General features: G+C 44.2%; 1 protein-coding gene across 7 annotated transcripts in view; it reads left to right on the top strand.

The window, feature by feature from the left end:
• Positions 1-20,427, top strand: part of HHAT (hedgehog acyltransferase) — a 338,119-nt gene that overhangs the window by 152,375 nt on the left and 165,317 nt on the right. For all 7 annotated transcript variants that reach the window (XM_061161031.1, XM_061161033.1, XM_061161030.1 and 4 more), the window contains one exon: positions 18,592-18,627. In XM_061161031.1, coding sequence (XP_061017014.1) covers positions 18,592-18,627 — 36 coding nt within the window. The remainder of the gene's footprint in view (positions 1-18,591; positions 18,628-20,427) is intronic.

The following is a 20,427-nucleotide window of genomic DNA, read 5'->3' as shown; positions in this document are numbered from 1 at the left end:
CCATTCGTCTGCTGATGGGCATCGAGGTTGCTTCCATGTCCTGGCTATTATAAACAGTGCTGCGATGAACATTGGGGTGCACGAAGACACCAGTTTTTTATGAGGTTAAGTGAAGCCCTTGGTTGGAAGTGGGAAGCAATGGAAGAAGATGTTTTCTTTATGCGCTGCCAGGTCCTCTGTGACCTTAGTCCACACCGGTGGAGCCTGGCCCAGACCCCTCAGGCCGTTCTCAGCAGGACCACCACCGTCCCTCAGAACTGGCCTCCCCACCTCCTCTGTTCCCTCATGGAGGCCAGGGTGGATCTTTGTAGAAAGGGAATCACCGGCCAGTCATTCCTTTGCTTAAACATGTGTAATGGCTGCCTCACACCCTTAGGATCAACCGCAAACTCCTCTGATGTGCAGGCCTGTTGAGAGAGGCAGTGTAAAGATGAGGTTACCGCTGTGGGCTCTGGAGCCTCCTGGCCTAGGATTTGCCTCTGTTGCTTCCCAGCTGAGACCCCTCAGGCCAGCTGTTTGTCTCCTGGGGCTTCTACTGCCTCAACTGTAAAATGGAGAAGATAGTAATAACAGAATCCTTCAGGGTTGTAGTGAAGACTGAATTAGTTCTCACACATGCCCAACACCCAATAAACACGGTCATGATGACTATTTATATTCTGTTCTCAGCTTGACTGTGCCCCTCGTTTGTACCACGGAAGCAGATTCCTTCCCCACCTCCATTCACCTACCGGGACATATTTCCTTTGGTCTCTTGATTCTGTAAGCTGCCTCCTTTTTCTGGAATGTTGCCACACACACACTCTCTTACACATTTATCTACATCCTCTGCGTTCACCTACTACATCTTCTGGCTAACTCTTCAACCTCCAAAGCTCGGCTCCTTTCCTCTGATCAGCCCACCCGGATAGTGCTTGAATCTTCTTGACTCCCACTGCCCCAGGTTTTCCTTTAAATGTACCACTTATTACCTAATATAGTGGTGGCCTGTTCACAGTGAGGTCTTACTGCTCTTATCTGTGTGAAAGAGGGATTTATCTTGGTCACGTCTGCATACTCACTGTCTGAACACTGTGTGCTCATAGAGGCGGGCTGGCTGGATGGTTGGGTGGAGGTTACCAGTGGAATCTGCTCTGGTGATAGGAAACTTCTCAAGGCAGCCCATTTAGTTACAGTTAAAATTCTCCTGAAGGTGGAATCACTCCATCATGTTTTCTAAGTCATTACTAACCTGTAGTAAACTTTCCTGGTTTGCTGTGTCTTCCATCCCCTCATCCTGGCTGGTACCTTTATTTACAAATTTACATATTTGCAAATATGCTCCTCTGTTATCAATCTTTCTTTAAAGTAAGCATTGAAATTGAGGGTGACCTTCCTGATGTGGTCTAGTGAGCACAAAGATGCATTATCCATTCTTTCGTTCTTCTATTAAAGTGGACAGATGCTAGCATTATTATTATTTTTTGCTTCACAACTTTGATGATTATTGAGCTCCCTGTTAAGTAAACTCCCCAAATCTTAACATGCCTCTGTGATACTACCTTGCCTGCATGCAGTACGTGCAGGGCTTTGTGGGCCATAGTGAAGACCTTGGCTGCTCTTGCGAGTAAAATAAGGAGCCATTGTTGGGTTTAAGTAGAAGAGTGATGTGTCCTGGGTTTTTAAGAGATCATTCCGACTGTACTGTTGATAATGGCCTTTACGAGAGCAAAGGGAGCCCATTAGAAGGCTATTAATGAAACAGAGGTGATAAGTTTTCAAATTCTGAATATAATTTAGAAAGTAGAGCTAATGGGATTTGTTGATGGCTTGGATGTGGAGATTAGAGGGTCAAGGATGACTGCAAGGATTGTGGCAGTGGCTTCTAGAAGGATAGAGTTACAATCAGTTGAGATGGGGAAGGCTAAGGGAGGAGAAGATACAAGAGGAAGATCAAGAGTTTAGCTTTGGATTTGCTAAGTTTCAAACTTCTTTTAGACATCCAAGTAGAGATGTTAAAAAAAGCAGGAAGATATATGGGTCTGGGGTATAGGAGAGAGGTTTGGGTTGGAAATACCAATTTGGGAGTTTCTAGCATATAGATAGCATTTAAAATTTGGATATAGGGGAGAGAATTGGATATAGGATGGTGAGGTTGCCAAGAGAATGAATATATAGGGAAAAGGACCAGTGAGCTCAAGCTCTCTGATCTGGCAGGTTGGAGCTGCAAAGCCATCTGAGAAGTAGCAGCCAGTGAGGAGTGGCTAAATGAGGGTCAGGGAAGATAATTGTATAATAGTTTACAAATTTAATGTTAGCATGCATCATATATAACAGTTAAGATGAATATGTAATAAATGCTTCATATAAACATATGTTTATATAAGTACAAATATATGCTTCCCTGATAGCTCAGTTGGTAAAGAATCCTGCTGCAATGCAGGAGACCCTGGTTCAATTCCTGGGTTGGGAAGATCCGCTAGAGAAGGGACAGGCTACCCACTCCAGTATTCTTGGGCTTCCCTGGTGGCTCAGCTAGTAAAGGATCTGCCTGCAATGCGGGAGACCTGGGTTTGACCCCTGGGTTGGGAAGATCCCCTGCAGAAGGGAAGGGCTACCCACTCCAGTATTCTGGCCTGGAGAACTCCATGGACTGTATAGTCCATGGGGTTGCAAAGAGTCAGACATGACTGAGCGACTTTCACTTCACTTTCTTTCATAAGTACAAATAGATTAGAAAGTGTATGTAATGGACTACATCTGGGGAAATAACCAAGAATCAGAATGCCTGGGTATGGAGCTCAGTTCTGCTCTTAGTACTTAGACTCTAGGCAATTTAAGTAACTTTTTTTTTAAGCAACATTTTTAATTCATCTGGAAATTGGAGATTTTAATTCTGGTCTTACTATCAGAGTTATTGTGAGAATCTGTTGAAGTAATGGATATAAATACGTTTTCTAGCACATGCTTCCTCTCTCATACCTATATTCTATATATCCATATACACACATACATGCATGTATACTTGTACATGTATATGTATATTTATGAGATTCCACATATTTGGTATATTGTTAATGTGTCATGAGTCACTCAGGTTATGACCTGTGGGTGGGTTATAATCATTTTAGTGGATTGAAGACAGTGTTTTGAAGACAGACACTATGAATTGCTCAGAGTAAAGGTAAGTCAGATTTCTTGAAACTCTGTTTCTGTAACTACTACCTGTAGTAGTTGTCTATGCCAGATTGCCCCCAAAGTTAGCAGTTTAAAGGAACAAGCATTTATTATTTCTGAGAGTCGGCGACTGCCCAGTTGATGGTTTGGCTCAGGTTGAAGGCAAGCTGTCCCCAGGTCTTCGGTCAGAGACTTACGAGGCTGGAGGGACCATTTCCAGGCTCGCTCTTGCACCCAGTGGCTGGAGGCTCAGCTCCTGGTTCAGGTGGGTCTTTTCTTAGGGCTACTCGTAGCTGGCTTCCACCAGAGCACGTGATCTGAGTGGGAGAACAAGAGGACGTCCCCCAGACAGAAGCTGCAGTTTGTAACCTGCTCTCATCACTTCCGCCATGGTTCTCTTCTATTCTGCGGGTCACACAGGCCAGTCCTGGCACAGCGGGGGCCACACAAGGCCGTGATGGCCAGGAGGCAAAGACCATTGATGACCATGTTGGAGAGGCTACCACAGCCTCTCTGTATATTTATGAATACTGGGTTGAGATGTGAAATACATTTCTTAATGTGGATCATGTGGAAAATGTTTAAGAAACACTGCTCTATGGCGTCTCACACTGTGTGCCATTGAACAGAGGCATATGTTAGCTGGCAGAAGCCCATTTAAGAAGCTCCGCTCTTGATACTATTTTATACCCATGGTTAGTTCCTAGTGACTTTGATCACGAATATAAACACCAGTGATTTTTTTTTTTAATGAAACAATACAAATAAAGTCTAAATGGACTATTTATCTTTTTTTTTTTCTTTTTTTGTTTTTATTTTACAATATTGTAGTGGTTTTTGCTGTACACTGACATGAATCAGCCATAGATTATCTTTAAATGAAATGAACCTGTGCTCATGTCGTGTGTCCTTTGCTAGCCCCCCATCAGATTTCTGTAGTGCTATGTCATTTACCCATCTGGTCATCTGCCAACACCTGGGCTGTTTATGGATTCTCACTTCAAATCTGTGGCCGTATTTTATGCCAGCTGTGTGACTTGTTTCATGTATCTTGTGGAATATGATAGCTGGGTTTATGATAGTAATTATACTTTCTGCTTTTTTCTGTTTGTTTGTTTACTTACTGGCCTATGGGTGTGATTTGAATCATGAGGTTGTAGGAAATTTTATGTGTAGATACAGGGGTTTCAGCTCAGTTCAGTCAGTTCAGTTGCTCAGTCGTGTCCGACTCTTTGCAACCCCATAGACTACAGCACGCCAGGCCTCCTTGTCCATCACCAACTCCCAGAGTTTACTCAAACTCATGTCCATTGAGTCAGTGATGCCATCCAACCATCTCATCCTCTGTCGTCCCCTTCTCCTCCTGCCCCAATCCCTCCAATGAGTCAACTCTTCGCATGAGGTGGTCAAAGTATTGGAGTTTCAGCTTCAGCATCAGGCCTTCCAATGAACACCCAGGACTGATCTCCTTTAGGATGGACTGGTTGGATCTCCCTGCAGTCCAGGGGACTCTCAAGAGTCTTCTCCAACACCACAGTCCAAAAGCATCAATTCTTCAGTGCTCAGCTTTCTTTATAGTCCAAATCTCACGTCCATACATGACTACTGGAAAAACCATAGCTTTGACTAGATGGACCTTTGTTGGCAAAGGGGTTTACTTGTAGCTAAAGACAGAAGTTTATACGTAAACTTCTGTTTTGTGAAGAAGGCTTATTACATACATAACAGTGTGCCTGATTTAAAGGACTCTTATGGAATAATTGTAGCTATGATTTATAATGTAACCTGCTATGAAAAGCAAATCTGTTTTAGCTTTCTTGGCTGATTAAAAAAAAAAAAAAAAAGCATTAAGTGACTGACAAAGAACCATCTTTGAAGCACCAACAGACTGTAAGCAGGCTAGGAAGTCTCTAGGTAAACAGTTCAGAGACCAGTGGAAGCACAGCAGTAGGTAAAAACATATGGCCACTGGCTTTAACTAAAACTGTGGGGGTTTCAAGATGGAATTGTTTCTTGGGGGAAAGGGAGTGCTATCAGTTAATTGGAAAGTGGCCGTTTTGCAGAAGCCTCCTGGTTTACCACTGGTGTCTTCTGACTTGTTGAGATCACGTGACTGAGGGCGTCTCTCCATCACCAGTCACAGAGGAGGGTCAGATGAGGACTGTTATTGTCAGCAGGCTTCCAGGGACAGAGGCCCCTTGGTTCTGAAAGAAAACTCCCCTAGCATCTTGGGTTTACTGTAATTTTCTACATATCAGTTGCCTCCCTAAGCGGTAACCTCTTAGGAGTAGACACTGTCCCCAGCACCTGCCAGTCGTTGGCCCAAGGTGGGGACTAGACACATACTTGTTGAAGAGAGGAAGAAGGTTAATTCTTTATTCTTTTGAATGGATTTATGTTCAGAAAAACCAGGTTTGTGGTGGTAATATGCTTGTTCTCAGTGATCCTGTTAAGTGTAGTAAAATTTAACTTTCCTTGAAATATGTGAACTTGAAAGTGTTGAAGACTGTTTATAATACCAGCTCTGTTGCTTTTTAAAAAGTGTTTGTTTCTTGATTTTTGACTACGTCAGGTCTCAGCTGTGGTGCACGAGATCTTCCTTGTAGGGTAGGCTTGTCTCTAGTTTTAGCCCACGGGCTGCAGAGGCCCGGGCTCTGTAGTTGCAGCACTCGGGCTCTCTAGTTGTGGTCTGTGGGTTTAGTTGCCCCCAGGGCATGTGAGATCATTGATCAGGGATTGAACCCTCCTCCCCTGCATTGACAGGCAGATTCCTAACCACTCGACCACCAGGAAAATCCCTCATGTCTGTTTCTTTTTTCTTTTTCCTTTATTTTCATGTCTGTTTCTTGAAGTAAGATTTTTTTTTTCCCCCTTTGAAGCCTATCTCATTTTCAGTAACACCCAGTGGGAGGAGGGCTTAATTTTCATAACAAGAGCTGTGGCCCACTGACAGTGTGAACGAGCTGGTCGAGGACTGCTGAGCTAGAGAACTGCAGATCTCTTGAGGTTAAGAGATCTCTGTGTACATCCCTGAAGGCCAGAGTCCTTGTAGTCCAGGCAGCGTCATCAGTCAGCTCTATGAAGTGCCTTCCTCTCCAAGTTACAGAACCAAACTTGGGTCCTGTCACGCATGTGCAGTAAGGCCAGTCTACTGATGCTGGGTTGTGGAGAAGGAAAGTGCAGTGTTTATTGCAGGGGGCCGACAAGGAGTCCCAGAAAGCCAGTGCTCAGAAAGCCCTGACTCTGCGATGAGTTTCAGCAAAGCCTTTTTTTTTAATACACTTCAGCTTTTAAAGCTTATTTATTTATGCACTTTTGGCTGTGCTGGGTCTTCGTCGCTGCGTGGGCTTTCCCTGGTTGCGGAGAGGGAGGGCTACTCTCTAGCTGCGCGGGCGTCTCACTGCCGTGGCTTCTCTTGTCGCTGAGCACTCCGGCGACGTGCGCTCGGGCTTCGGCAGCTGGGGCTCCCGGGCTCTGGAGCGCAGGCTCAGGCGCTGTGGCGCACAGACTTGGTTGCTCCCCGGCATGTGGGCTCTTTCCTGGCCTGGGACTGAAGCCGTGTCTCCTGAATCGGCAGGTACTTTCTTTATCACTGAGCCACCAGGGAAGTCCCTAGCAAAGCTTTGAAAGGCCACCTGAGGGTCAGGGGGTTCCAGGCCATGTGATCAGCTCCTGCACAGTTCTCTGATTGGTTAATGGTGAGGTAACAGGGCAGTGTCACAGGGGTTAATAACATTATCGACCTTGAGGCTCCGGTAGACCTGGAGGCTATGTGCTCATGGTCATCAAGTAGTTAACTTCCTTTTGGTGGGCCTTTCCACGTCTGTAAAACAACTTAGGAAATGTGCACCAGATAGTTATCTGGGTGCTTCAGAGAGGAACTAAAGCAGAGGATATGAGGCAGGGGTGCGCTGTCCCTGGAAGCTTCCGTAGGGTCCTGCTTGGTTACATCCAGAACACTAAACAGAGGACCGCCAATGAAGTTGCTACAGGTTTGGCCCATTGACCCCGTTTTGGCACTGTAACTTTGGGAGGCAAAAGCAAATGTTTGCATGATGGTCTATGAAAAGTCCAGAGCTTTGGAGTGCGTCGGCGCTCTGCCTTGCTGTCTCTTGACTTTTCCTTGCTGGCTCTGCAGGGCTGCTCAGCCCCAGGCAGTATGTCCTGTCTGGTTTGGGTGAGACATCTGTGTCCTGCTGCTTCAAGCCTCAAGCCTTGCACCGTGATACAGCCCTGCAACGCTCCCTCCTCGTCTGTGCGAGTCTGCTCCCCACTCCCTACACAGCACTCCCTACGCCCGTGTCTGCTGGCTTCCCTTTGACAGACACTGCTGTGTAGCCTCTCTTTTTTTTCTTGTGAATTTCAGTGAAGACAATTTGTTAGAAAGTTACAGAAGGAAAAATAGCCATGCTTTCTTTGATTAGGTGCAGCCATGTAGGTAAAAGAGATGCCTAAGGAGAGGCTACAGAATTTGCTAGTCATTAGCATGGGAGAGGCCACAGAGACTTGGGCACCCATTGTTTTAAAACCCTGGACCTCCGCTTTTATCTTGGACAGTCAAAGAGGAAACAAATGCCAAAGGGGCATTCTTATCCAAGTTCCCATATGTAATTAGTATGAAAATAAGACTGAAGAGCGAAAAGGTACAAATTAGTGAGAATGACACTAAGATCAAATTTATTTATCAAGCATCATTTTTAGATATAATGACCAGTTCCTTTGCAATTCCAATTATGATAATGAGTCTTGTTTTGGTATAAAGAAGAAGAAAGGTGTAAAGAAGAAGAACCTGTGTCCCTCACCCCACTAAACACACTTGGGTCTTATTTCTTTGCCGACCTATTGGCCTTAGATTACTAAGAGTGGCAGAACCAAATGGGTGACTGTCCCAAGGAGTGAAACTAGATCGTTGACAATCATGTGATGCAGTTTTTCAAGCCATAATGAACAGCTTCATCACGCACGTGGCATGAGTAATCATTCATTGTAACGTTGTATTCACAAGAGAAATGCTGTGTGGTGGAAGGAGATTTCAATCAGATGTACATGTACATGTGCAGAGAAGACTTTTCAGCTTTTAAGACTGTGTTAACATTTGCCCTGTTAAATTCCTGTGTTTTGGTGGCATTTAGGATATACGTATTGACTTTTTAAATTGTCTAGTTCCCAATCCCAACCTTTTGAGGCCTGACCTACTTTATCAAGGTTCCTAAAACACTGAATATCTTGGGTCCAGTTTACTTTACAAACAGAAGCCCTTGTCTCTGTATAATCTTTCCTAATGCGGGAATAAAAGGCAAAGGTCAGAGGTTCTCATTCTGTATTTGGAGATAATTCAGTAGTTGTGTTGTCAGGGGCAACCTGGGCAGAAAGATCAGTGGAGCTGTATCAGCAGGGATATTCCATCAGGGATATGATTTTTCTCCTTTATCTTGTTGCTTCTGGCTACGTTCTGGGCATCATCACTGCACGTACTGCCTTGCAGAAAGAAGAGTACATTTATCATCATCTGCAATGGCTCTGGAGCCAGCTCTCTTCTTACTCAGCAATATTTTATATTTCAACCCATAGTGATATTCTGGGAGGGTTCTAGCAATTGGCTTCCAGGGAGAGGAGTCTAGGTACTTTGGAATTGACATGCTCCCTAGAGAGCACTTCCCACCCCAACTAGCCAACTTCTATTTATCCTACAAAACCCAGCTAGAATATTGCCTCCTCTGGGAAGCCCTTCCTGCATGCCTCCCCTGCTGTCATAATGTAAATACTTCTTTCCTGAGCTGCTGGACACTGTGTTTGTTTTGGGTTCTTTTCTTTTCTTCTTCTTTTTTTTTTTTTTACGAGACCCTGTGCATCCCATCAGTAGGTGCTTTTACCTTATTAATGTAAGGGGACTCCCTCTTCCGTAGTCCTACCTCAGAACTAATATCCACTATTAAAGCACTCACACATTACTGTGTTTCAGGTTCCCAAAGCCTATATTGTATTTTTCTTAAGAATTAAAAAAAAAAATTGTCCTAGTCTAGAAAAGACAAACAATCTTTTGATAGGCATATCTCATATGATTTATGATATATGTCACTTAAAAAGCCCTGAGTTTTTAATGAGGAGATCTGAGTTCAAGTTGAAATTGGGTCCCTTCCTAATTAAGTAATTGTAAGCAAGTCTTTTAACCTTCATTTTTGTGTTTGTTTATTCGTTCACGTATTTATCGGGCCCATGGCAAAGGTCCTGTTAGACACCCTGTGTTGGCTTCCTTAGCTAGAAAATGGGCATAATGTACAAGCTCTACTTTCCTTGCAGTTTGTTAAGAATTGTCTGACAGTGCTTTGTAAATGTGAAGCTCTGTTGAGACATTATGACTATTTTAATAGACAAGGACTTGTGTGCAAAGAATAGAATAGAACAAAGAAGCAGATAATTGCCTTTTTGACAGAATTTGTTATAGCCACATCAAAAAAGTGTTATGGACATATCAGAGAGCACCATCTGGGGTGAATCAGCCTCAGTTCTTTTTTCTTTTTTTCTTGCTATCTACATTTGAAATATAATCCTGAAAATAGGAATCCCACTGGCTTAGCCTGGATGTCCTCCTTATCCTTCTCAGGAAAGCGGGAACAGGGACTGACTATCTCACTAGAACTGGACGTGGTGGGTAAGAGGTAAGTCCCCAGGAGGAGGTCAGACCTCCCCTCAAAATAAACAGGCAAGCAAACAGAAGCAGCAAAGGTCTACCACAAAACTCTTACCCATCCTTTTCTCAGCAGATGACTGTCTCATACTCTGGTAAAAGGCCTCCCTCTACTAACTCTGCAGCCTTCTGCACACGTCACCTGTCACAGTGGAAAATTTACCCCCGGATAAACAAACAAAACCACCTCTTTTGTCTCATCCTTCTAAAGCTACTCTCCTCCCTCCTCTCCTTCAGAACCACACTGTGTACACAACATGGGAGTTATTCATACCCACTGTCCCTGCTTCCTCTCCTTCCCATTCGTTCTTCACTCTGGCTTGACTTCCATCTCAGTCACTTAGTGAGACTGCAGTGGCCCAAGCTGCTGAGGACCTTCATGTTAGCAAATATGTCTTGTAGGTATTCTTACATGAAGATGTGAAAAGCAAGATGAACTTAGATCCCTACCTCACACCGTGCGCAAAAGTTAACTTTCAGATATCTTAGAGACTAACACTGAAAGCGTGGTCCATAAAAGATGGATAAGCTGGGCTTTGAAGAATTCAAAACTTTTGTGCTTCAAAAGACAATTTTAAGAAAATAAAAAGCTACAGACTGTGAGAAAATATTTTCAAGCCACACATTGGCTAAAGGACCTGCTTCTAGTATGTATACTGGGGTAGGAACTTAGCTTTCTTGTTCACTGTTGTATCCTAAGCATCTGTTGCAGTTCATGACATTTGGAAGGGGCTCCATAAATATTTGTGGGATAAATGAATGACTATAGCATTAATGCAGTTTGGGGAAGAGTTTTTAGGAACCTAATAAAGTTGAAGGAGGAGAGAAAATAATCTTGAACATTTGTGGAATGTCTGTGAAGCACTTGTAACCACTAGGTTTGTTCCTTTTTGGATCTCCATGCCACAGGGAAGGGAACTGAGACACGCAAGGATGATTTATTTTTTTGCCCAAGATCAAATACGACTAAGTGGGAGAACTAGAGTTCAGACCTTGAGTTTCTAGCTCCACACCTAATGGGCTGTTGTTTCTACTCTAGTTTAGGAAAGGTCTTCAATCCTGAGCCATCTAGGCCTGGCACTGTGCCTTCTCTGTTTGTCTTTCTCCACCAGTGTGAGATGTGCAGATCTCCAGGCTTTGGGGGTATTTCCCCAGGATTTGCTCCCTGATAATCGGATGGTGAACACACGTGTCTGATGCAGTGAAGAGCTGTCGTGTGAAAACCCAGCAGCAGCTTTCACTGTGTTTGTTTTGGATAATATGTCCTCCCAAGACTACAGTTCTCATGTTCTACCTTTCCGTCAAACTGTATTTCAGCAAATATGTTTTGGCTGCCAACTGGGGTCTGACTGGCCTAAGTTCACTTTTACTTTCTCCTGTTTTCCCTGCGACACTTTTTATTCTTGACTGTGCAGGCTCTGAATCTCAAACTGATAGGCAGGTTAGATCCAGACGGGAACCAGACTATGGAAAAGCTTGAGAAAGTCAGGGAATGGCATGCTGCAGACGATATACATGGCTTTTACAGATGGCGATGGAGATGGCATGACCTGATGCCAGTTATTAAATGATGTCAGCAAGAAGCCCGTTCTGAGGATTGTGTCCTGGGCATCCTCAGAAAATACAGACGTTGATTGAGGCTGAGAGGAAGGCAGTATTGTGACAGTTGAATAAAGAACTGGGTCTCTAGGGGACCTGGACTGTTAGACTCAGCTCTGCTGCTAGTTGCATAGCTGCGGTTCAAATTATTTCATCTTCCTTATCCTCTCTTTCCTAATCTGTCAAGTGAGGAGGTTAGAGCAGATTAAACTTCAAGGCTTTTCCCCACTCTTTGACATAAAATTAGATAGCCCAGCCAGAACTAACCAGGGCTTCTTGAGGATAGGAATAAACTTTAGTCTCCTGGTGATTTGATTTAATGTTTACCTCCCAACTCTCTGCATCAGTCTTCAGACTTCCGAGATAGAAATGTGTCAGCTATACTTTGGCAGTCCACTTAGGGGATAAACAAGTCTGGAGATGAAAAACCATAAGGGTTGTACATTGAAGAAGACAAGGGAAGGATTGAGATCTGAATATGGTGCCTCATCAAATACTGGCCCCCGCTGTGTCATGCTAACTGGCCATAACCACACTGATTCTAAAACGTACCTCACTGATTATATGACGTTTGTAGCTTTTGGCCACAGTTCACTGTTTTTTGTTTTTTTTTTTTTTAATTCCTAGCTTCTAAACAGCCAGGATCAGCCTGGGAGGAAGGACCAGGCCCCCAAAAGGCAGACAGCCTGTTGGAGTAGAATCGATTCTGGATCTAACTGTGGGCTCTGACCTGAGTTCTGCCACGGACATGCTGTGAAGGCATATGCCTCCTTTCTCAGAGCGGGTGCTCTGTGAGTAAGCGTGAGGGCACCACCATTCTGGCAGGTTGTTTTTGCTGCTGTTCAGTTGCTAAGTCGTGTCTGACTACACCATGCTAGGCTCCTCTGTCCTTCACTGTCTCCCGGAGTTTGCTCACATTCATGTCCATTGAGTCAGTGCTGTTCTCTCACCATCTCATCCTCTGCTGCCCCCTTCTCCTTTAGCCTTCAGTCTTTCCCAGCATCAGGGTCTTTTCCAGTGAGTCAGCTCTTCACAGCAGGTGGCCAGAGTAGTGGGGCTTCAGCTTCAGCATCAGTCCTTCCAGTGAATTTTTGGGGTTGATTTCCTTTAGGATGGACTGGTTGGATCTCCTTGCACTCCAAGGGACTGTCAGGAGTCTTCTCTAACACCACAGTTCAAAAGCATCAATTCTTTGGCACTAATCCTTCTTAATGGTCCAACTCTCACATCTGTACGTGACTACTGAAATAACATAACTTTTATGTTATTTAACATAACATAACTGTTATGTTATGTTAGATGGACCTTTGTCAGCAAAGTAATGTCTCTGCTTTTTAATATGCTGTCTAGGTTGGTCATAACTTTCCTTCCAAGGAGCAAGTGTCTTTTTATTTCATGACTGCAATCACCATCTGCAGTGATTTTGGAGCCCAAGAAAATAAAGTCTCTCATTGTTTCCCTATCTATTTGCCATGAAGTGATGGGACCAGATGCCATGATCTTAGTTTACTGGATGTTGAGTTTTAAGCCAACTTTTTCACTCTCCTCTCTCACTTTCATCAAGAGGCTCTTTAGTTCTTCTTCACTTTCTGCCATAAGGGTGGTGTCATCTGCATATCTGAGGTAATTGATATTTCTCCCGGCAATCTTAATTCCAGCTTGTGCTTCATCCAGTCCAGCATTTCGCATGATGTACTCTGCATATAATTTAAATAAGCAGGGTGACAATATACAGCCTTGACATACTCTTTCCTGATTTGAAACAGTCTGTTGTTCCATGTCCAGTTCTAACTGTTGCTTCCTGACCTGCATACAGATTTCTCAAGAGTCAGGTCAGATGGTCTGGTATTCCCATGTCTTTAAGAATTTTCCACAGTTTATTGTGATCCACACAGTCAAATGCTTTGGCATAGTTAGTAAAGCAGAAATAGATGTTTTTCTGGAACTCTCTTGTTTTTTTTTGATGATCCAGTGGATGTTGGCAATTTGATCTCTGGTTCTCTGTCTTCTCTAAATCCAGCTTGAACATCTGGAAGTTCATGGTTCATGTATTATTGAAGAATGGCTTGGAGAATTTTGAGAATTACTTTGCTAGTGTGTGAGATGAGTGCAATTGTGCGGTAGTTTGAACATTCTTTGGCGTTGCCTTTCTTTGGGCTTGGAATGAAAACTGACCTTTTCCAGTCTTGTGGCTACTGCTGAGTTTTCCAGATTTGCTGGCGTATTGAGTGCAGCACTTTCACAGCATCATCTTTTAGGATTTGAAATAGCTCAACTGGAATTCTATCACCTCCGCTAGCTTTGTTCATAGTGAGGCTTCATAAGGACCACTTCACTTTGAATTCCAGGATGTCTGACTCTAGGTGACTGATCACACTATCATGCTTATCTGGGTCATGAAGATATTTTTTTGTATAGTTCTTCTGTGTATTCTTGCCACCTCTTCTTAATATCTTCTGCTTCTGTTAGGTCCATACCATTTCTGTCCTTTATTGTGCCTATCTTGGCATGAAATGTTCCTTTGGAATCTCTAATTTTCTTGAGGAGATCACTAGTCTTTCCCATTCTGCTGTTTTCCTCTATTTCTTTGCATTGATCACTGAGGAAGGCTTTCTTATCTCTCCTTGCTATTCTTTGAAAGTCTGCTTTCAAATGGGTACATCGTTCCTTTTCTCCTTTGCCTTTTGCTTCTCTTCTTTTCACAGCTATTTGTAAGGCCTCCTCAGGCAACAGTTTTGCCTTTTTGCATTTCTTTTTCTTGGGGATGGCCTTGATCACTACCTCCTGGAGGCGTTAGCCCAGGCTTAGTCTAATTCTGGGATGGTTATCAGACTGGAGCTGCGGCTGTGGATGTGACTGAAGACTTAGAGATGCATCCTGAAAGTGACTGAAACAAGGAGTCAGAAGCCTGAGGCTAGGTGGCAGCTTTAAGTTCTTTCATTCCGGTGTTCTATCTGATGGTTCAGTCTTCTCTACACACCCTTTGAATCCTTGCTTGACCTCACCTTGTAATGAGGCGCTCCCGGCCTCGCTATGATATTGTAGCTTGCTCCACAGTTCCCTTTCCTCTCTCAAGCTGCTCCTGCTGTCGATTGACCTTCAGACAACAAGAATGTCCACATCACACACACACACACACACCCCCCAGAAGATTTCTTGTTTTTACTTTCCAGAAAGAACCAAGAATAATATGCACAGGATCACTGCATCTTATGTCCCCCCATAAAGAAACCTAGGTTTATTGTGAGCTGGTAGCTGTGAGAGATTACTTTCTCCAAAGGAGATCAGAATAATTGTGCTATAGTTTGGTAGGTATCTTATTTCAGGAGAGATGCCCCAGTTCTATCCGTGGGTATTTATTTTACGTATTTACAGGTTATACTCGGTGTGTTAAGTAATTACTTTTGAGCATCTGCTACCTGCAGTGTCCTGTGCTAAGGGCCAGGGCAGACAGAGGCTTTGGTGCCTTATTACAGCACGTCAGTCACAGGTTGCTTTGTTACCCACCTGGATTCTTAGACTTTAATGAATAGAAATTAAAGAGAGGCCAGATGAGAAATTCAGGCAGGGTGTTGTTGCGACTCCTGCTGCAACATGATGGAAGGAAAACAAGTAACAGGTTCGCTTGCTTGCTCCCAGGAGGGGCCAGCTGGTCCCTTCAATGGAGTGAGGGTTGGGGTGGATCCCTGGTTTGGGCTGGAGGAGTGGCTTGGGTGGTCTGCCAGCCCCCTGTGATGCTCTGTGCAGGGGGTCATGCACAAGACCCTCCTTTTGCTCCAGGCACCTCAGAAGGGGCAGTTGGGTTTTGGCCTTTTTGTATCTTTTTCATAATCTATCCCAACTGGCCATGCACGCATTTATTTTTAATCCATAATCTGTCCCAACTGGCCATGCACGCATTTATTTTTAATCCATAATCTGTCCCAACTGGCCATGTACGCGTTTATTTTTAATCCGTTATAGCGTCTTTGTATTCTGTTGCTCGAGGAGACGTTTGTCCAGGTGCAAGCTCTGCAGTAAAGTGTCCCAGGTGCCAGCTTGTCTCCGATTCACCAACAGCTATTTGTTGAGAATCTGCTTCGAGGCTGCCTCGGGCTCTTGCCCTTACGGAGTTTGCCATCCGCCGAGGGAGGCAGTGTTTGATGTCGATCACAGCGTATTGAATCATTGTTGACTTTGCCACCTCTTCACGAGGCTCCGCTCTCCTTGAAGAGAGGTTACGTGCTGTGCATTACTAAATTTCCACCACCTGGCACGCTGTAGGCAGAAGGTAAATATTTGTTAAATGAGTCAGTGGCTGGATACACAAAGGGAAAAACACGCACTTTGGCATCTGGTGCTTTAAGCTAGGTCTCGACTCAGCAGTTTGCCAGCTAGGTGGCTGGGGATAAGGACAGGCAGTTTTATAAAGTAGGGACCTCTTTTGCAGTGTGGTTGTAAAGATTAAAAGAGGGAATGCACAGAGTGCTTCTTATGCCTGCATGCTAAGTCACTTCAGTCATGTCCAACTCTTTGCAACCCCATGGACTGTAGCCTGCCGGGCTCCTCTGTCCATGTGATTCTCCAGGCAAGAGTACTGGAGGGGGTTGCCATTTCCTTTTATGTCCCTTTTTAATTTGACTTCTCCTGCCGAGTTATTGGGAATGGGGCTTCTATTAAAACAACTCTTAAAAATCGGAGGGAAGGAGAATACTCTTTATTGAGTACTCTTGATGCATCAGGCACGGTGCTCAGTCCTTTATCTGTTCTATCACTTAATTCTCATTACCCCCCTATGAGTAAGTGTTGGTTGCTCAGTCGTGTCGATTCTTTGTGACCCCATGGACTGTAGCCTGCCAGACTCCTCTGTCCATAGGATTCTCCAGGCAAGAACATTGGAGTGGGTTTCCATTCCCTTCTCCATCCCTATGAGTAAGGGACCTCCATTTTCCCCACTGGCGAAGCTGGAGGCCGGAGCATTGACATAACTTTCCAGGGCCTGGCTGACTCTAAGACCCAAGCAGGTAGATGGCGTCTGCAGAGCTAAAGGGAACAAGGCAGGTGGGCTTACTCGGGGTAGGGCAGCCACGTTGGGAGAAACTAAAGTCAGGTGGAGGTGGAACGGGAGCAGTTTCTTCAAATCATCGGCCATTTTCAATTAGTAATCATGAGAGCCCGTGATTTTAGTGGGAGGAGCAAGTGACGCGAGGCTTTTAGGGCTCAGTTTGACTCCCAGCTTCTTCCTCTCCTAGCTGTGAGCTTTGCACCAGTTACGTAGCCTCTGAACTGTAGTTCCTTCCCCAGAAATAGAGACGCCAGTACCTACCTCCCTGACAACCACGTGAGTCTGTGAGTAGTGAACACAGTAGTTGCCACATTCTAGATTAAATGATAATTCCTATGACTATTATTAGGTTTTTCATTATTCCTTCGGGGGCTTCTTCCCCTCCCCCACCTCTGTTCTGGGGGTCTCTAGGACTCCTCCTGTGTCTGTTTCATCCTCTGTTTCCTGCAGCAGTCTCTTGCTTTCTGTAGCTGGTATAATGGAAAAGACGAACTCTTTATTTTAATCCACATACACTACTGCCTCCCATACCGCAGTTCTGGCAAATTTACAATCACTGTGCATCTTGTCAAGATTTTGCTTACATGGCTGAGCAATGTAGCCTTGGTTTTGGTTGAGAGGAAGGAGCATTTTTTTGTTGTTGTTGTTGTTAAATCCGTGTTAAATATGATAATAGGAATTGATCTCATCCAGGTCAGTATAAAATCAGCTGAAACAAATCAGCTCTCCCTGCAGGTATATCTCCCTCTAGAGCTCTGTTCAGAGTCTTATGAGTAAATGGAATTTAGGTATCTTGACTTTGATTTTCTCTGAATTATAGAAATATTTCAGGTGAGTCGCATAGTAACTGAAGTACCTCATATTTTGGCTTTGTTTCTCTCTTCCCACCTACCCCGTGTCTTTAATCTATAAACATGCTGAAAAACATGTTGTCATTTAAAGGTATCCCACAAGAAGTTGTATTTAGTATTAACAGTCACCTGTTATATGTCAGGGGGGTGAGCTGAGATGTTCCAGGGTCAGGACTAGGGTAGGCCCGGATGCTAGGGACAGTCAGGGCCTGCAAAGTTGGACCCCTCTGTAGGGTGAGTGTTTGTGTCCACTGCTCTTTCTGTAGGGACAGAACCGACTCGGCTTTACCCAGTCTAGTGGATGGGACATCACCACCACCATCAGGTGTTAGGAGTAGCGCTTACTTCCTGGTGGGCAGAAGCCTGTGACTCAGGCCACCGGTCTTTTTACTCATAGCTGGACCCAGAGGTAAGAGAGGACACCAGTTAAGTGGTTGGAGGTTTAGGGGGAGCAAGCACGCTCATTAGGGAAACCAAGGCAGTGATGGACTACGTCTGGTGGTGTCGGGGAAGGCTGTGACTGAAGGGGGTCCACCACCGCTGCAGGCCTGCTGGTTGCTGGTGTGAGACCCAAGCACAGTGGCCGGGATGGACACACGTCCTCCCTTCCCTGCTAGAGCAGACCCGGATGGGGCTGGGTGGTGATCTCCTATGAAGCAGCTCCAGGGACTCGGGCTGGGTGCAGGTGGAGGCCTATAGAGTTGACCATTCCCCACCCCTGTCCTTCCCTTTGGCCAGGGTGGTTTGCTGTTTTTATTTTTTTTGGTTTGCTGTTTTTAAACCATAACTTCATTAATTTTTGAGTAAATGAGCATCTGAGACAGCTAGTATTATGAAAGGACTCCCCCCCGCCCCCCCCCCCTTTTTTTTTTTTTTGAAAAGTGGTGAAATCTACTCTTCTGGACTCGAAGAGGAGGAGGTTAGCCTTGCTGAGATAGTTTTGCTATGGTAGGGCAGTGAGAGACTCTGCATTAGAATCACCTGTCAGGCTAATTAAATCTGATTGCTGGGCCTCATCCCCAGAACTTCATAGTTGGTATGTGGGGGTGGGTTGAGAATTTGCATTTCTAGCAAGTTCCCATGGCCTGCGACCATGGCTGCCCCAGAGGAATCACTATCACTATCAGTGGGAATCACTATCATGGAGTAACCCGTGTGTTCTGCATGCTGCAAATGTAAATGATGGCTGTTTGGTTAACTCCACCACCGCTGTGACTATCTCCTATTGATATCCTTCTGTCTTCCTTCCACAGGCATTTTGACGTTGGACTACATGATTTCTTGGTTAGGTAAGCCAATAATTTTTATTTTAGATATCATTGGCATAGCCTGTCCATTATGGAATACTGAGATGAAAATAAAATCCTTGTTAAATATCTTGATGAATAATGGCAACTGTATAGTTGTTACGAAAACACTGCCAGCACTATTTTTTTTCTGTGTGTGTGCCTCCCAGAGTTACACAAGAACAGCCAGTCTCTTTAAACAATCAAAGGGATTTATTTTTAAAGGGGTTTATATCTGAAATGGTAGTTACCTAACTATTGGGCTGCTACAAAGACAAATAGAAAAGTGAAGTGAGCCATCCTGCATTCATACACTAAACAACCATCTTGACCAGTCTTCCCTGCACTGAATTTAAGCTTTTTAAACAGAATATACTGGTTGTTTTGGGCTTCCCAGGTGGCTCAGTGGTAAAGAATTCACCCACCAATGCAGGAGATGTGGATTCTATCCCTGGGTCAGGAAGATCTCCCGGAGGAGGAAAATGGTAACCCACTTTAGTATTTGTGCTTGGAGAATTCCATGGACAGAGGAGCCTGACGGGCCACAGTCCATGGGGTTGCCAAAGAGTAGGATGTGACTAAACAGCAACTGGTTCTTCTACAATCATTAAGATACCAACTTTGTTCATAATTCAAGGAGATTACAGATAGCAGTTTATATCCTAGGATATTGGTGATTTGTTAACCGAGTTGGCTTACAGGGTGTATTAATTCCAAATAGTTATTAAACAGAGGTTAAGTGGAAACATACTAGAGTATTAACAGAGTTGCTAAGAATATGCATCATATTTTTCCTGCTATAAACTTTGTTGTACTTGCTAGATTTTCATTATACTGAGCATGTATTTATTATTCTAATAATGCTGGGAAATGATCATTAAAAGTACCTATCAAAAATATATGTGGAAAGCAATAATGGTTGTGGAAGGACTATAAGTTGAAGATTACAAGGAAACCAGAAATCATGTAGAGTGCTTTGCTTTCTGTAACTATGTGACTCTAAATGCTAATTAATTCTAAGAGTCCACTAATAAAGTCTTGTAAATCACATGTGATTATTTCCGGGTAGATGTCACAGTGGTTCAGTTCTCTGCGAGGCACGGCCATCTCCTTGTGGGTAAGATGCTGTCTGAGGGGAAGTAACATCTTTGGCGTCACCTGGATCCTAAAACAGCAGCACTTCCTCTGTGCTAGATTGCATATGCTGGTGTCCCAAGAGAGGCCATGCCTACCTTGTCCTTCCCCTCAGTCGTTATCCAAGGCTGTGCAGTGAGATTCCCTTGGCCTGAGGAATACAGATTATCCTGGCTTTCTCCAGGATCTCACACAAAGAAGGTTGTGTGTAAACTCTTACCCACGATACATCAAGGGTAAATGTATTTTAGCAGAAGGGATAAAGGGTCAGTGGTCACAGGAAAGGCAGGCATGAGAATTCTGTGTCTAAAGCTGTCTGAATGAACTTCAGGGGGTAGTTTGGATTTTTTGAGTCAGTGTCTTTGGTACTTTGTGTTACTCCCATACTACTATTCACATGAGTGCTGTGGTGTCTGCAAGTTTGCGCTCGGTAACTTTCTTGAGGGCTGGGAACACATCTTAATCCCGTTTTCATAATTCAGTTATATAGAGAACCAAGCCTTCAACAGAAATTTGTGTAGGGGTGACTGAAGGAGTAAATGCATGAAATGAGGCATAAAGGACATGGAGGGGTGAGGATTAAGAAGAATCGGTTTATTTAACAAATAATTGTTAAGCCTACCATGTGCCACTTGGTTATTTCTGGGAATACCATGGTGAGGAAGAGAG

The sequence above is a fragment of the Dama dama genome, chromosome 14 (genome assembly GCF_033118175.1).
Source record: "Dama dama isolate Ldn47 chromosome 14, ASM3311817v1, whole genome shotgun sequence".
NCBI lineage: Eukaryota > Metazoa > Chordata > Mammalia > Artiodactyla > Cervidae > Dama > Dama dama.
The sequence above is the reverse complement of the archived record's forward strand: the minus strand, read 5'-3'. Positions and strand labels throughout refer to the sequence as shown.